General features: G+C 41.8%; 1 protein-coding gene across 3 annotated transcripts in view; it reads left to right on the top strand.

Annotated features, from left to right (window-relative positions):
* kmt2ba (lysine (K)-specific methyltransferase 2Ba) overlaps positions 1 to 16413 on the top strand; it is a 34659-nt gene extending 18246 nt beyond the window's left edge. For all 3 annotated transcript variants that reach the window (XM_022217396.2, XM_022217398.2, XM_022217399.2), the window contains 25 exons: positions 34 to 180; positions 491 to 583; positions 1290 to 1407; positions 2579 to 2692; positions 3102 to 3292; positions 3443 to 3544; positions 3740 to 3850; positions 4067 to 4143; positions 4323 to 4504; positions 4703 to 4770; positions 5379 to 5513; positions 5626 to 5784; positions 5904 to 6021; positions 6159 to 6237; positions 7009 to 7169; positions 7427 to 7588; positions 7765 to 10072; positions 10847 to 10966; positions 11783 to 11901; positions 12320 to 12445; positions 12586 to 12838; positions 12996 to 13106; positions 13226 to 13309; positions 13404 to 13533; positions 14691 to 16413. In XM_022217396.2, the coding sequence (XP_022073088.2) occupies positions 34 to 180; positions 491 to 583; positions 1290 to 1407; positions 2579 to 2692; positions 3102 to 3292; positions 3443 to 3544; positions 3740 to 3850; positions 4067 to 4143; positions 4323 to 4504; positions 4703 to 4770; positions 5379 to 5513; positions 5626 to 5784; positions 5904 to 6021; positions 6159 to 6237; positions 7009 to 7169; positions 7427 to 7588; positions 7765 to 10072; positions 10847 to 10966; positions 11783 to 11901; positions 12320 to 12445; positions 12586 to 12838; positions 12996 to 13106; positions 13226 to 13309; positions 13404 to 13533; positions 14691 to 14966 (5544 nt within the window). In that variant the 3' untranslated portion in view covers positions 14967 to 16413. The remainder of the gene's footprint in view (positions 1 to 33; positions 181 to 490; positions 584 to 1289; positions 1408 to 2578; positions 2693 to 3101; positions 3293 to 3442; positions 3545 to 3739; positions 3851 to 4066; positions 4144 to 4322; positions 4505 to 4702; positions 4771 to 5378; positions 5514 to 5625; positions 5785 to 5903; positions 6022 to 6158; positions 6238 to 7008; positions 7170 to 7426; positions 7589 to 7764; positions 10073 to 10846; positions 10967 to 11782; positions 11902 to 12319; positions 12446 to 12585; positions 12839 to 12995; positions 13107 to 13225; positions 13310 to 13403; positions 13534 to 14690) is intronic.
* The last annotated feature ends 1045 nt before the right edge of the window (positions 16414 to 17458 follow it).

Raw genomic sequence — 17458 nt, 5'->3', positions numbered from 1 at the left:
GGATGTATTTTTTGGCTTCCCTGTGTCCGTCAGATGATATTCTGCCAGATCTGCTGTGAGCCGTTCCACAATTTCTGCCTCTCACCTGAGGAGCGCCCCCTGGAGGAGAACAAGGAGAACTGGTGTTGCAGGCGCTGCAAGTTCTGTAACGTTTGTGGCCGTAGAAGCAAAAGCACAAAGGTATGTGGCTTTATGTCACTTGGGATGTAAAACTAAAAAAAAAACGTACAGATGCAACCATACAAAGAACTTTGGCAATTCATTCTGTTGGAGTTGTTTTTGTCTGTAGTAATTGTTTAATGGAGCATTCTATGTTTAATTTGTTTATATTAACTACATTTCTTAAATGCGACATGCAATGTTACATTTAAGAGTATATTGTTCTGTTAAGCTTATTTGCTTTTTGTTGTATATGTACATTTTAAAAAGGTGTGACAATTAAATAGTTAGCTCATTGATTAACACATAAATTGTTGTTTTTTGTCCACAGCCTGTGTTGCAGTGCAGGAGATGCCAGACCTCTTACCACCCTTCCTGCTTGGGACCAACATACCCAAAGCCTCTGAACTGCAGCATGCCCTGGGTAATAACACAAATCTACTGGCATTATCTTTGGAATATTGAGAGAAAATACAGTTTTTCCTGCCTGTGAATGATTGAGCATTCGTATCTAGAACATGTGTTACATCGGCATTTTTGTACTTTGCATAAAAATTTGTACAATTTTATTTAATTCTTTATTTTACCAGTTGAGATCAGTTTCTCATTCACAGCGATGACCTGGCAAGAGTCCCCAGCAGGAAGAAATATAACAAATAAACAGTACATATACAACAAAGGATGCACAAGTGTTTAAACAGAAATAAAAAACAGCCTAAATAATGCTAGCAATTCAGTGACAACAGTCAGCATGTGCAGCAGTCAGCTAGGGTCTGCTGCAGCTTCTGATTAAACATGTAAAGTGATGGAAGAGATTTTTGGAGGGAATTCCAATTGATTGCTGCAGCAGTAAAGATAACCTGTGCAATATTAAGACTTAAGAATATGTGCAATACCACTGGCATGTGAAAGAGTGTTATTTCTTATGTATATCTTGGTTTAAATTGGATATTTATTTGTCCTTAATTTCCTTAAAATTTGCACGACCTTTGGTGCTGTAACACTCTAAATGTGGGGTTATTAAAGGCTTATCTTATCTAAAATGAATTGTAATACACCTAGGATAAGGGTCCAGATCTATAACACTGTTCACCATAGATGTAATATTGCTTTTTCTTAACATTGTGCAGGTGTGTATGACATGTATTCGGTGTAAAAGCTGCGGTGTGACTCCTGGAAAGACGCTGGACTTGGCCTGGAACCACGAGCAGGACCTCTGTCCCGACTGCACCTGTCTCCACAAGAAAGGTGAGACACCGATGGTTGCTCTAGGCTCAGTAATCAGTTAATACTGAATGCTATACAAGTCAGTGTTGCCTAAAAGAATGACCTGGACATACAGACGGCTTGCAGTGTTTACTAACACAAGGAATGCGTGCGCAGACCCGGTGCAGGAAGTGAAAAGTTCATCCGCGTGTTTCAAATATACAACAATGGCACAGCCGAAAGTTATTAAGAGATCGTACTTTGACGAGCTGTCACCTGCCGATCGTACCTGTTACTTTAGTAAGATGACACTTAGTACAGGAACGTAACTACCGGACCCGTACTCATTGCCACAACAAGAGTGGTTACGGGATATGAGGCAATGGCCTAATATTCAGTGGGCGGACATCTATTTATTTTTAATCAACTCACCAAGTGTTTACACGAAAGAGAATTTAAAGGCATACAAATCCCTTGATGCTGTTAATGTCGTGCTTTGCGGTCACGTACAAGAACTCTCATACCATCCAGTATCAGAAACGTGGTGTGAGTGTACAAATTACTTGTCAATTTTGTTCTTAGCTTTGGTGCTGCTGGCACTGTCACGCCTGTGAGGAAATACCGAAGGCACGAAATCAGGACTGTCTGAATCGTCAGATGCACGACCTGTTAAAATAGTATTTATTATAATTATTAAAGTCCGGTAAAACAAAATAACAAGGCTAAGTCAACAAACATATTCATTGCGGTAATGACAAAACACCCTGTCACATGCATGATAATGATATAAAGGATTTTACAAATATAAATCAAAACTGAATGACCGTTTACCTGAAATGAAATGTGCACTGCAAAGCCGTGCATTCTTTATTTGTGCCTCCGACCAGTTATCCCGGTTGATCGCATGTAGCCACAACTGCCTTCGATTTTGTTGAAATGGATGAGCCCCTCCAGGTATTGAATAAAACTTTAAATGAGGGATGTCTTTACTTTGATTCTGACAGCCGACAGCACAACAAGAAGGCATATTTAGCGTAATATGTGTATATAACAACACCTATTCGAGCTTGCAATATCCCGAGTTGGCTAGCTAAACAAGCTTTGTTTTGCACCGGGTCTGCGCGTATATAGATGTGAAATCCATCTATATGGTTGTAGATGAAGTATGATGCACCAGAAATGGATGACTGATGCATGTTTTTATTCGCATCAGGTAATTTCTGCACCGTCTGCCAGAAGTGTTATGAAGACAGCAGCCAAACTTCACAGATGATTCGGTGTTTGAAGTGCAGCCACTGGATTCACTACAGCTGTGAAGGACTTTCAGGTGAGTGAAGAGGTTAATTACAGCCAATATTATATTCCTGCTGCCTCGCTGTTAGTGTAGTGTTTTGTAAGATTCAATGTTTTCTATTGAAAGTTACAGTTTGTAGAACAATGTGATAATTTATAGGCAAGAATGAAGTCAAGTTTACACAATGAAGCATCTATGTAAAAGATTACGAATAAAGAGCACTTTATTTTAATTACAGGTTAACAAAAAGTAAACATATAGTTCTAATTTCTGTAATAAACAATAAATATCATACATTGCTTTCATTGCAGCACATGTTGTACCTATACAGACTACATGTCTTTGTGACATAAAAGATTGTAACCAGGACATTAAAAAAATAAGATTATGCTTAACTTGTGGTTTAGAAACAAACCTCATTTTGTTCACGTTGTTGTTACAGAGGAGCTTTTTAGGCTCCTGTCAAGTCAGCCGGACAAAACGGATTTCACCTGTTCGACCTGCAGTCGGCAACGAACTGATCGCAGCAGCTTGAAGGAGGAGCTGCAGAGGAGATTGAAGACCGGACTGGAGGAGGTGCTCGCCGACCTCCTCTCCTCCATGAGCACTCGGCACCTCGTTATCTGCAAAGCGGTAAGGGCTACCTGCGGGACTCTGAGAGCTAATGTAGAGAAACAAATTAAAGGAAGCTGTTCGTCCTGTTAAGCTTCTGTCTCCTCTACAGATGTGTTTCATTCGGATGTATGACTAAATTAGTTCTCTTATTATTTTATTGTCTTTCAGTGCCAGCAAACAGACACCACACAGTTTTCCAAAAAGCAGCAGCCAGTCTGTGATCTGCGAGCCGTGGAGAAGAAGTTTAAAAGGGGCAGTTACACCACAATAGTGAGCATATTGCTTTTATTCGCCTTCTAATTATGGGATCCAGCTCATGACAACAATCAGTAATAAATAGAAAGTAGAAAGCAACATGTTTCTAAGCTCACAGTGAAGTCAGTCGTCTGCACACGTTCTGCTTTTAAACTCTTTGTCTGAAATGCTCCTGACTGAAGCTTTTTTTTTTTCTTTTCGCTCACTCAGAAAGCCTTTCATGTGGATATCACATCTGTGATGAGGCAGCGACTGAAGGAAGAGGAGTTTCTCCCTGAGAATCGGAGGCCGACCATTCACTCCAGAGCATACTACGACAAAGTGAGCTTCCCTCTCCTCTCATTCTCACAAGCTGGTTATTTTTAGAAACCCACACTTTCACTGTTTTCCACTGAAAATCTGCTTTTTTCTCGGTTGTTTCATGGTCACTGCCTCTGCTTAGACAGGCTGGAATGTGAAGCCTCTTGATGAATTGTTAAAACACTGAAACATTATCCTGGTATGTTTGATCTTACTTGAGTTTTGCATTTCTAACAGGTGATGAGGCAAGTTTTCAGCTGGTTTCCTGCACACCATCTAAAAAAGTGGAGCTCATTCTCTGAAGAATTCCCGAGGTAAGTAGACGTAACTAAGCATTATTCATTCAACCGTGATTCCTTCTGCATGTATAATGGAGCTTTGTGGTTTAGTTTAAGCTTTAGGTTTGTGTCCTGAGCATAGCGGTGTCACTCAGGACGCTGTAGTAGATGGACAAGTGTCTCACATGTCTCTGTTCGTATCTTCTACTCTTCAGCGGCATGCTCCCTGAGGCGGTTCTCCCACCATCTAAGGAGCACAGTTATGCACAGTGGCTGGAGAGGACATACCAGGCCAGGGAGTGCAGGGGCCCACAGACGGGGAAAACTGAGCCTCTGCTGCCCTCAGTCACCGCACAGCAGCCTGGCGGATCGCACAGCCTCCCTCTGTATTCAGATGGTATGGAAACATATTGTAGCCTGTTCTGCATCACGTCAAGCTCAGGAATGTGGTTTAGTCTGAATCTCTTTACTACGGATCATTTATCGCACAGAAAGATCGCATTTGTGCCGTTTCTCATTTGCAAAAAGGCTCTGCTGTTTTTCTAATTTTGCTTTCTCCTGTTTGAAATCTGTATATGCTCATTTGATCCACCAGAGTCAACCTGGAATGAAGACCTGAGGCAGTGTGCCTTGTGCCAGCAATATGGAGACTCTGCCCCCAGTGTGAGTTTAGCTGCTCTGCTTTATTTTTCTTTGTGAAAGCTGCAGCTCGTAGATATTGTTAGGTTTTTAATGTGTTGTTTCTTTTGAAATACACCTGAAATTAATTAAAAATACCCACCACAGCTTTCTGTAAAGTCTCTTAAACAATCAAAACTGTAGCAGACTGAGTTGTTTCAGATCGGCTTGATGCATTTCACGTTAAAAAACATCTTAATATATGGCCTCAGAATATAAAATAAGATAATTCTTTATTGCTCCCCACGCCAGGGGTAATTTCCATTGTTACAGCAGCAATAGCTTTCACAGCAGCTCTACAATAATAATATGTACAATATATACAATAATGAGAATAAAAATGAATAAATACAGTATTACTACACTATAACCGACAGCAACATAAAGTGGCTTGTGGAATGAATGTAACTGTGCAAAAAAGTTGATGTTCGGATTTTACCAAGGTTTGCTGATATGATTTAGTCCAGTTTATGCTGATGCTGTACAGTCTTAAAGCATTGTATGCAGATCCTCGCCTGCCATCATCCACAGTAATAAAAACGGTCACTATCTAAAGCTTATTAAGTGACATGGTTGTGTTTTTGTCCTGACAGGAAGCAGGGCGGCTCCTGTATTTGGGCCAGAACGAGTGGGCCCACATTAACTGCTGCCTGTGGTCTGCAGAGGTGTACGAGGAGAATAGCGCTCTTCTGCAGGTGCACAGTGCTGTCTCAAGGGGGCGCCACCTGGTAAGACAACATCAAAGCATAGATTAAATGGTCATAATGGAGGATTTTGTGTGAGGAGTATTCAGATCAAATTCTCAGCTGATATTCGCTGTGCTTGTTGTTCTTCCTCCAGCGCTGCGATCATTGTGGGCAGTCAGGAGCCACGGTGGGCTGCTGTCTCACCACCTGCCAGAGTAATTTCCACTTCATGTGCGCTCGAGCCCAGAACTGTGTGTTCCAGCAGGACAGGAAAGTTTACTGCTACAGACACAGGGATCTTGTCAGTACGAAGGTGTGCAGACGAGCTTGTCTTTAAATTTTCCATTTTATAGTAGTTATAAATCCCAAAATTTCACACCTCTTACCTACAGATTTTTGCACATTGCATTGATTGTTTGAAATACCTTCCAGATCGTGTCTGAGAAAGGGTTTGAAGTCTCTCGACGGGTGTATGTGGATTTCGAGGGCATCAATCTCAGAAGAAAGTTCCTTACAGGCCTTGAGCCAGAATCCATAAACATGACCATAGGTAAGAATATGTGGCTGTTGTCTGCTGTAGGTTTGGGTGACTTAGCTCCTGTAGGATATATCTCTCCATAAAGGAATGAAGTGCTGCTGCTCTATACTGTTAGAATGCTGATCTATTTTCTTTCTTTATTGTTCCAGGCTCCCTGCAGATTCAGAAACTTGGCGTCTTGTCCGAGCTGTCGTCAAATGGGAGGATGCTGTATCCTGTCGGCTATCAGTAAGTGATCATTTTACTCTGCAGCCACATTTAGGGAATTCTGGTCAACTTTAAACACAAATCTCAGCACTTTTTTATTAGTTTCTGTACCACCACTTGTAAAAAAGCGTAACGGTACATAAATAAACGGCATGTTTCTTCATTTAAATAACACCATGAACAGACTATGGTCCTGTTTCTCTTTAAAAAAAATAAAGTCTTAAATTCTTAAAGTCTTAATCGACTTAATGTGCGTACTTCTCTCCCCCTTTTTCCTTTTTTTCTTTTGTCTTTTTTTTGTTTTGTTTTCCTATGTTCTAACTGTTCATTTCTTTTTCCATGGAAAAAAAAACCCGAAGTGGATGGTATTTTGAAATATTTGTCTTGAACATACTTGTAATGAATTCCACTTTCTGAAAATAAAGAATAACAAATAAATAAAAATAAAGTCTGTCAGTATTGCTGCATCTGGGTGCAACCTCTGTAACATTTCCAAAACAAAAACATCAAAATAAATAGTCTCTCAAATAAACAAAAGATAATAAAATAAGAATTCAAGGTGGATAGGTTGTTTACAACTGAAGCTTGTGTTTGATCTCTTAATTTGAATGTATTAGTAAATTTATATGCGTAGTAGTAGGAAAAAAACATGAAATGGAAGACATTAGCTGTGACGTATTGGAGAGCTCTAACATCATTTTATTTCTCTCTTTATGTCACTGTGTTCATTAACAAGTGTAAGAGCTTGCCTTGCTTCCATTTTTTCATATCTTTCCTCCCTTCATTCTTTAGATGTTCTCGGTTGTACTGGAGCACCGTAGACCCTCGAAGGCGCTGCAAATACACCTGTAAGGTGACAGAAGTGAGCACACCTCTCCCTGGCGAGGAACAAGACCCGAGGTGGGACCAAGAGGAGAACCACACCATCGTCCACAGTCCCAACCACCACAGAGGTGAGCATTTTTAAAGGTCGCTCTGATATGGAAACAACCCTGATGAGTGCAGTTAAAGGGATGCAAAACACCTTAAACTGCTGAAAGAAGCTAAAGTAAAGCAGAGAGGAACTACAGAGTTTAGGTTTATCACTACAAGTGACACATATATCCATTTTACAAAGGAAAATACTGGAAGTAGACCAGAAACAGACAGCTTTTGGATTATATATGTGACCGGCTATGCTGTGGTTGAACTCATTGTATTTCTTTGCCAGATATGGAGTCACCAGATCGTTTGAGCTCCTCATCCAGCCCAGTTAAGTCCACTACCCCATCACCCAACTCCAAAACGCACAATATGCCTGGATGTAAAAGTCCTGGCTACACACAAACCAGGAAACCAGCAGGAGGATCATCTCGACCTCTCCCATCTCCAGGTGGGCAGAATTTTAGAGAAAACTGGGTCATTATTATTATAGCGATGTTTCAAGTCAATTTCTGACCTGTTTGGGTGGTTTAGGTGCAAATGTGGGATGTCTTGCTGTCTTTTCAAAGTGAAACTCTGATATTTATCTTGCTCTCTTTGTTCCACTCTCTTATTTGATGCTGTCAGGGTCTGCTCCTCCAAAATCACATCACATCCTGACACTGAGGGACCTGGAGGACACTCGTCGGCCTCGCAGACTCTCATCGAGGAGCCGCTGCAGTTCCTCGCCAACAGAGAGCGATCCATCAGTGCCAATGACCCTCCGCTCTGGTGGCACCATCCATTCCAGATGTGCTCTCTTTGGCTCCCCTCCAAGATCATCAAACTTAGGATCAGCTTCACCTCCTCTCTCACGTCAAAACTCCTCGTCTCCGGTCTGGAGCTCTCCTCCTAGATCCAACTCCAGCATTTCTGCGGGGCTGTCGCCTCGGCAAGGAGCCATCACTCACTCCCCCAAAGGGAGGCACAACTTCAGAATCACCACTCCGATCTCTGCCGAGGTTCCCCAAGACTTCCTGGCGTCGTCTGAGGCAGAGGATGCAGCTGTGGCCACAACGAACGGGATCTCGCTCGCCCCTGATAACCTGGAGGAGGACGTAGCCCACCTGATGGCCCAGGAGCTGCCGTACACTGTGTTTGACACGGACACAGAGGTCGCTGTAGCCTCCATGCTGAATGCTAAGCTCGACTTTGACGAGTCTCTGCTCACCGAGAATGTGGCTCTTCACTGCGGAGCCCAGGGCAGTAGAGGAGAGGTGGAAGGCGTCGTGCAGGACGTGGAGATGCAGGAACATAATCAGCAGAATGACTACGAAGACGATGACTCCAGGCGTTACTTTAAATTTTCACGCACAGTAGTTTGCGACGCAGCGAGCAGCTCGGACTCATCGGGTCAGCTTCCTTCAGCGAAGTCGATCTCGCAGTTAGACGGAGCAGACGGCGGGTCGGAGAGCGATGAAAGCGAGGCGGCTGATGATGAAGCTCAGGACACGGAAGATGAAGAAGCTAAAATGCACACCAATCACAACACACCTACTAAACAGCTAACGGTCGCTCTCAAGAGGCTGGAGTCGATTTACAACGTGCAAAAACCAAAAGCTAATGAAGAAGCAACCGAACCAGAGCTTCAGGGAAGTTTTTCACCGTCTGCTTTTCTTGAATCAGGTTATGCCAACTCTGATCTGTCAGTCCAGGAGGAGGAAGTCCTGGAGACGTCTGAAACATTAGCTTCTGAAAATGAAGTCCTTTTGAATTCAGCGACAGGCCATTTTGTTTCTACTAAGGGCTGCTCTGTAGCGCACCCAAATAAAAGTGCAATTGATGACAAAGACGACAGTAGCTCATCGACTGATTCAGTTGAGGGATTTAAAGATGATTTGACTGATCCCGATTACTCTCCAGAGCCTAAAGCTAAAAGATCTCCTAACACACCGATGAAAGCCATCATAGTGAAGAAAAAAAATCCTCCGTCAAACCTCAAGCGTTTGTTGCCAAAACCTGCTGTTCTCCCACAGCAGCCGAAACTCAAACTGCCTTTACCACCTCGACATGTGCAGAGTGTGCCTGTTAGCCCTGCTGCTGCCACTTACTGTGCGGTCCCACGTCCAGTCACGTCTCCCATCGTGATCAATGGTTTAAACGCCTTACCTATACAGCCGGGTGCTACACGGGGCAGAACCATCGCTATCCGCTTGGACAGCTCCAGGCCTGGAGGTCAGCAGCAGGGGGCGACTCAGAATCAGGCCGGTTCACCCCAGACTCCCTCCCCTCAGGTCCTGCTCGTCAACCGTCAAGGTCAAATTCTGATCAAAGACCCGAGATCCAACACTTACCAGTCACTCAGTACAAACTCGCCTACCTACAGTAGAATCAGCCAGATTGCTAAGATTCTCCACAGCAGCAACGCTCTGCATCATGCTGTTCCTCGTGTCATCATTAAGCCTCGCTCTAACCCTTCTGCCGCAAACGTCTCTCCCGCCGCCAACAACACGACAGCTGAGAAAAAAATCATCGTCAGAGTGGTGTCTAAGAAAAGCAGCAGCGCTCCAGCTCCCACAGCTTCTCTCAGCCCACAAACTGTACCTGTACCTGAAGCGAATTTCTCCATCGCTGACGAACCCACGGCTCAGGCTATTATCGAGAGAGCGATGGCGACTCACCGCGACACGGAAAGGACCTCCCCCATCATTCTCGGAAGCGCTCGGCGGTCAAAAGGCGCGCATCGAAGACCACCTCAAGTTCCAGAAGCAGAAGACTCCGATCAGTCATCAGCTGGATGTTCAGAATCTGCCGGTAATGAACAAACACCGGCTTCATCACGCCACCAGGTGAGAGTCAAGAGAGTGTCATCGGTGTCTGAGCGGCCGTCCAGGAAGAAATCCAAGATGGACTTTTTAAAGGATCTATCAAGCGAGCAGGAGGAACTCAACTCCAGGTATGAAGACTTCTGTTTTTTATTGTAACATAAAAGTTGATAATGTGCACCTTATGTAGCCTATGGCAACTGTTTTCATACTACCTGTCAAAATTACGGCGCCTTGAAAGGTGTAAATGCTGTTTGTTGACTTTTAATGCAATTGGTATTTCTATAGATTTTAAAATTAGATGTTTTTTGTTTATAGTATTGTGCAGCAAGTTTGTAAAGAGTATATGCTAACCTTTAATGTTGCTAACCTGCCTGTTTTGTCTTTTTGTTGTTGTATGTACACCCCCTGTCAAAAGTTTTAGGACAGGTTCTACTTTATTTGAATGAGAAAATGTCCTAAAACCTTTGACAGGGGGTGTAAGCTGCTGAGTAGTAAGAATTACCCTCGGAATAAATAAAATATCTATCCATCTATCCATCCAAATGCTAGCATATGAAGACTAGATTTAGTAAAATATTCTGGTGACTGCCTGGGATAAATTCTGAAAAGAGCTACAAGCAATCATTTTTTATCGACTACCAAGACACATAATGTGATGTTTTATATATATATATATATTTATTTATAAAACCATAGAAAGCACTGCTTTTGTCCTCTGCGCCTGCACAATTTTCAACCTTGATAAAATATATTTTAACGGCATTTTGTGTGACATTGTTTGCCCAAGGTAGCAGCAATCAGTGCATTAACCTCGCTAATGCTTTCAGCAGCTTGCAGACCTTGGAGAGAGCTGGAAAAATATGACTTAACATAACATGTAGTGCCACGATTTCTTTTAATAGGTCAAGTGGAGTGAGGATGAAGGCTCCGTCAGTGAAAGACGTTCTTGATTTGGACCAGGAGAACCTTTCTGAGCCGCAGCCGCTGAGAATCACCGCTCCACCTCCTCCTACGCCCTCCAGGTTAGTTCATTCTAAAGGTAACCTTGTAGACGGCTTTGTTACTGGGCTTTCAACGTAAGAGACAAATTCTGAGTGTCAGGTTCCAAACTTGTTTCCTTGTTTTCTGATTCGAGGTAATTAGAGGGAGAATTTGCATTTCCAAAAACTGCTGATGATTCCTGGGCAAATATATTTATTTCAGGGACTTATCTTGTTATTATCTCTTATAAAATGTGAGATATTATTTATGGATTATTAGTTCTTGCTGATAGTGTTTCTGAAAGTGTGCTCAAATTGAACACACCTATGAGTTAAGGATGTGCAGTGCCTGATCTCTAAAATTTGATATTATTCTGTTTTTTAGGATTTTTAACAATACAGATACTGATTTCAGTTTCAACTGATCATTTCTTGTGTGTAATTTTTTTCAAAGTTAATGCTCATTGTTAGGAAAAAAAATAATAATTTTACTTAAACTTAAATCACTTGAGACATTTTAGTCGTTGATCCCCTCATTAAAAAAAAAAAAAATTACCTGTGAGTTTGAAACTTGTGTTATTTTTAAAAAAAATGAAGAAAAGAACAGCCAGAAACTGCTGGGGGTTCAGAGGGTAATTAACAGATCTATTACAGACCATTATACAAAGCTAAGAAATGTAAAACAAAGTCTGGTATTTTCCGTAAAATATGATTAAATAATAATAGAATGGATAAATGTGCACTTGGTTTTCACAGACGTGTGATACAGAGCAATGTCACTTCTTTACCCATAGAAGTATAATAACGAGCACGTTTATTGGTTATTAATCTACTCGTTTGTTTGTCTTTTGTCTTTAGGCGTCCTGAGGTCGTCAGTCCGCCTACATCAGCAAAAGCCAGCAGTCGTGTTCAGGGTAAAACTCACATGTGGGTCAGCGCTCGTCACGGAGACATCTCTGAGTGGGGCCCTTATTCAGGTTTGTGTTTAAACGTTTACTATCTGTTAATGTGGAGCTTAATTAGGGGTGGGAATCTTTAGACACCTCACAATTCGATAACGATTCCGGGGCTGCGATTCGATTATAAAATGATTATTGATGCACTTTTTCACAACACACATTTCTGTTTGTCTTATTAAATAAACATTCGTCACTTGCAAATTATAAAAAATGTCGCAATGGATCCGTCCGAGTCGTGATGCATCTAAGATTGAGAAATTTCCCCACCTCTATTCTCAGCTCTATCCACAGCGACAACTTTTTAAACAGCAATTTAATGTCTGCAAATGAGGAAACAATCACACAATCTTTCTATTTCACTTGTTAAATCTGGCATTATAGAAACATTTTGTGACGCTTCAGTGACTTACTTTTATGCGATTATTTGTTTGTGCAGGTTTCAGCTCAGATGAAGATGCACCGGCTCATAAATACAGAAAGAGGACGTACATGAACCAGCCTCACCTGCGCTTTGAAATCACCAGCGACGATGGTTTCAGCGTCAAAGCTAACAGCATAGAAGGTAAGAGACGACGTTTTACTTTTACTGTTTGATGCTGTTTTCAGTCACATATAAACTGGTTTAATGCCAGTGAAACCACCCGACTACATTTATAAAAAACAAACATCTTTTAAGTCCTTCACTTCGTCTGGTCTCTTCAGTTGCCTGGCGCGCAGTGATTGACGGCGTCCTTGAAGCTCGAGCGGGCTTCCACCTGAAGCAGCTGCCTCTGGGTGGGATGAGCGGGCCGCGGGTGCTCGGCGTCGTCCACGATGCCGTCATCTTCCTGCTGGAGCAGCTGCAGGGCGCCGCCAACTGCAAACACCACCGCTTCCGCTTCCACTGCTGTGATGACATTGAGGAGGAGCTTCCCCTCAACCCGAGCGGCTGCGCTCGAGCTGAAGTCTACACGAGGTACGGACGAGTTCATTTACATTTTATTCCAATAGTTTTCGCTTTTAAAAACTTCTGAGCGTTAATTAGTTCACTTAAAGCATGCTTTCTTTTCATTCTGCCTCTTGAGGTTCACCGCAAATTCACAGTTTTGTCCCATTTTTGCTTCTTTAATTAGGAAAGCAACTTTTGATATGTTTAACTTCCTGGCGTCGCAGCACAGAGAGCTCCCAGACATAATCGGCCCCTTTGATGAGGAGGAGGATGAATTTCCACTGAAATCTTCAAGGTTAGTTGATTACATTTGTGCCCCTTCTTGTTGATACTTACACCGTGGATGTCTAAATGTGTTCAGAGGAAGTAGTTTAGCAGATACAACGTTGACAACACTGTGTCTCTGTTTGCCAGGCGAGCCACCAGCAGTGAGCTTCCCATGGCGATGAGGTTCAGACACCTGGAAAAAATCTCTAAAGAAGCAGTCGGAGTTTACAGGTAAGGACGACAATGAATGACTAGAAAAGCAGTGATGTCTTTAATGTCTAAAATAAGTGAATTTAACAAGTTTTCTCCTCTCCAACCATCACAGATCTTCAATTCATGGCCGTGGACTTTTCTGCAAGAGGAACATCGATGCTGGTGAGATGGTGATCGAGTACGCCGGCACAGTGATCCGCTCTGTCCTGACGGATAAGAGGGAGAAATATTATGACGGCAAGGTTAGTAAATATCATCATCATAATGAAAGTTAGAGTTTGTACCTCATTATTTTGTTTGTTCCCGTAGGAGCAGAACGTTTGTTGTTAAACTGATGTGAGCTCCTGTTTTATCAGCAACGCAACAGAAAAAACAGCTGGTGCAACTTTTAATAAAGAAATCAGTCGATAATTGCTCTTTTATCCACTGTGTGAATAAAATTCTTTAGGCCATTTTCCACTGCAGGAACTTGTGGACCACTTTGGGTTGGCTCCAACCTTTGTGTGAATGAGAAACTGCTCTGGGTCTTGACATTGAACTGTTAAACTTAAAGACGGCAGATTGAAGAACACTTTCCTTGACTATAACTGCTTCTCAGTTAAAGACACTTAGTTTTTGACGCTTTATTTAAAGTAGCAGCAAAAATAAAATAGTTTTTTGCTTTCGGACACAAAATAATGATAATAAAAGACAAAAAACAACCACAAAGACTCAAAGAGGCACAAAACGACCACAAAGAGGCACAAAACGACCGCAACGACGCACAAAACGACCGCAACAACGCACAAAACGACCGCAACGACACAGACACAAAATGACCATAAAGAGACACACCAACCAAAAATTGACATACAAGAACAAAAAGACACAAAACAACTACAAACACACAACAACCACAAAGAGACACAAAGAGACCACAAATAGAAACAAAACAACCACAGAAAGACACAAAGCAACCACAGAGAGATGCACAACAATCACAAATTGACATACAGCAACAAAGTAGAGACACAAAACAACTACAGGCACACAAAGCAACCACAAAGAGGCACAAAATGATCACCGAAATCCTAATAAAAATACAAGTACAGTGCAGGAATGGCATTTACATTTGCTATTTACAAAATTCAGATTTACTATAAAGGAGGAAGGCTACAGATTCTAGAAATTCTACTCATTTGTTGAGGAGACAATTAAAGGAAAAAAGCCTGAACAGACTAAATATGACAATAAACACTGCTCCTGTTTTATAGGATGGATGGATGATAGATGGATGCTGATCTACTGTGTATGAAATGAATAGACTTCTCCTAATAGACAGTAGTATTAAAACATATCTTCAGGAGGACTAATCGCTCTAAATAACGAGTAACTTTAATTTTCTGTGGCTGTCCATCAGGGCATCGGCTGCTACATGTTCCGCATCGACGACTTCGACGTGGTGGACGCCACGATGCAGGGCAACGCCGCCCGCTTCATCAACCACTCGTGCGAGCCCAACTGCTACTCCCGCGTCATCAACGTGGACGGACGCAAGCACATCGTCATCTTCGCCCTGAGGAAGATCTACCGGGGCGAGGAGCTCACCTACGACTACAAGTTCCCCATCGAGGACGAGAGCAACAAGCTGCACTGCAACTGTGGCGCCAGACGCTGCCGTCGCTTCCTGAATTAGCATCGTCAGCACGAAGAACACCGCGACAAAAAGCCATTCAGGGTGTTGGTAGGCGACTGTTGAGACGGAGCCAATAGAAGGAGGCGCTCAGAAGAGTCTCCACAGTGTTGGAAGTTCACTTTATGGACTATTTGAGGGCAGGAATTGTTTGTTTCTGTCCTCTGAACTGCTGTTAGCAGCCAGAAACCAGATAAGAGCCATATGTCAGAGGTTGGGATGAAGTCTAGTTCGTGTTTTTTCTTTTCTTTACTACTTGTGTACTGTTTTGCCATCTCATCCTCCTCAATCTCAGTTTTTCAGCATTGACTCTGTTGCCAGAGGCCTCTGCTGGACCCGGGGCATCGACAGCAGCTGGACTGAAGTAATCTGATTGCAGTTCTTACTATGCTGGTGGCTGCCGTGTTTTTGTAAATACGAGGTCACAGAGGATTTATTCAGCACCTTACTTCCACACGACCTCCTCTGACAGCAGACAGGACACGTTTTCTTATTTCAGAACAAATAAACATATTGTAACGCAGCTACATTCTAACGTCTCTGGATGTCACAACTCTCACAAGCAGGGACTCCCAGGGTTTTAGGTGTTGGTGACAATTCATCCCAAAAGCTAGTTTTAAGAGAGTCGCCCCAACTTCTTCTTTTTCTTCTTCCTCCGGTCAGTTCCGGTTTTTATTTGTGACGGCAGAGACGCTGTGATCTGAATGCTTTTATCCCGCTATTCCAGTCTGTCCTTCATTTGTTCTTTTGTGCTGTTTGTGTGTTTTAAGGCCGATGGGGGAGCGTTTCCTCGGTGCAGGGATCAAAATTGAATATAGTGATCTTTTCTCTGCACAATCCCTTCTGAATCTTTTTGTATATTTGAACAATAAATGTGTATATTCAACAAACTGATGGAAATAAATGTGTTTGAGCTTTTAACTTTCTACTTGCAAGTGAAGGCCGACTAACAGAAGTGAAGCTGTTACCAAGTACTGATCCTAAGTTAATCTGTTTTTTTTGTTTTTCTCACTGTTTTGCACCCTCGTTTTGTCTCTCACAGGTGTACTACCTCAAAGGCTCGGTGAAGAAAGATTACATTTGAATACGCTTTTGGAGAAAAACCGCTTCCTCTTTTTCTCATTGTTCTGTTTCATCAAATCAAAACAAAGAGCATCAGTGCTATTAAACAATGACTATTATTACAGGAATAGGCGGCCGCCTTTTCTTTTTGTTCTTTCTTTGTGCTAGTTGTGCAACCACACCCAGCTCCTGGATGCAGACTTTAGCTAATGGACTTTTATTTTGTAGGACTAATAATTAAACCTGACACACAGATCTTTGTTACTTCATCGGCTCACTATGGATCCTCGCCTGTATATAGTTGTATGAAGAATTTCTAAACCTGTTAAATATTTTTTTACCTCCATTTTTTTTGTTTTTATTTATGTTCAATAAAAATTTGATCAAAGCTCGCTTTCCTTTTGCCACCGTTCTTACCGTTCGTTATGCTTTTAGTGAATTAAGCTGGAATAGCATTCGTAATTTTGTATGAAAACTCACATCTCAAGCCTCAAAATTACTCTAAATGATCAGTGGAGCACAGAAAAAGAAATGCAATAACTTACCGATAACCGCTAAGCAAGCAGATGATTTTTTTTTTTAATTTAAACTACATGTTTTTGTACAGATTTATATGCAGCTCAAAAATGGACAAGCAAAAATAAATATGCAATTTGGCTACACAACTAACTCATGGCATCATCTAAACCTACATAGAGAAAATTCTAATTAACTTTAAAGATACATTCAATTAGAAAACACCAAAGGGTTATGAAACGTAAGAATACACGATCCAGACAAATATCTGTACAGCTCCAGTTGCAATTCAAACACAAACATATAAAACCAGTTTAAGTTAAAGCAAACAATAACAGGAGCCAATGGAGTTTTGCTGCTATGTTTCCATTGAATATGCTTTCTTTGATCTCTTGATTGGTGGAGGGCAGGGGTGTCCAATATCGGCCCCCGATATCGGCATAAAATGTAATATCGGTAAATATCGTTATTGGTTTTTTTGCCGATCGTGAAAACCGATAAAATAATGCCTGGATTTCACCAGCATTTACCGACTCACGGAGAGACGGAGAATGTGAACTGTTGTTTGAGATCACCCATCCAAAAAATCTGAATCAGGTGTTCCAATCACTTCCATGGCCACAGGTGTATAAAATCAAGCACCTGGACATGCAGACTGCTTTTACAAACATTTGTGAAAGAACAGGTCGCTCTCAGGAGCTCAGTGAATTCCAGCATGGAACTGTGATAGGATGCCACCTGTACAACAAATCCAGTTGTGACATTTCCAGGAAATTTTGCTGGATTTTGGTTGATTTTTATGTGAATGTTCTTAAAGAAAATATTAGAAGTTTTACTGATATATATATGTAATCATTTTAGGTATTTTTAGGATTTTTTTGGAAGATTTTTACTAATTTTTTGAAAATATTAAAAGA

Source organism: Acanthochromis polyacanthus, chromosome 11 (assembly GCF_021347895.1).
Source record: "Acanthochromis polyacanthus isolate Apoly-LR-REF ecotype Palm Island chromosome 11, KAUST_Apoly_ChrSc, whole genome shotgun sequence".
NCBI lineage: Eukaryota > Metazoa > Chordata > Actinopteri > Pomacentridae > Acanthochromis > Acanthochromis polyacanthus.
The sequence above is the reverse complement of the archived record's forward strand: the minus strand, read 5'-3'. Positions and strand labels throughout refer to the sequence as shown.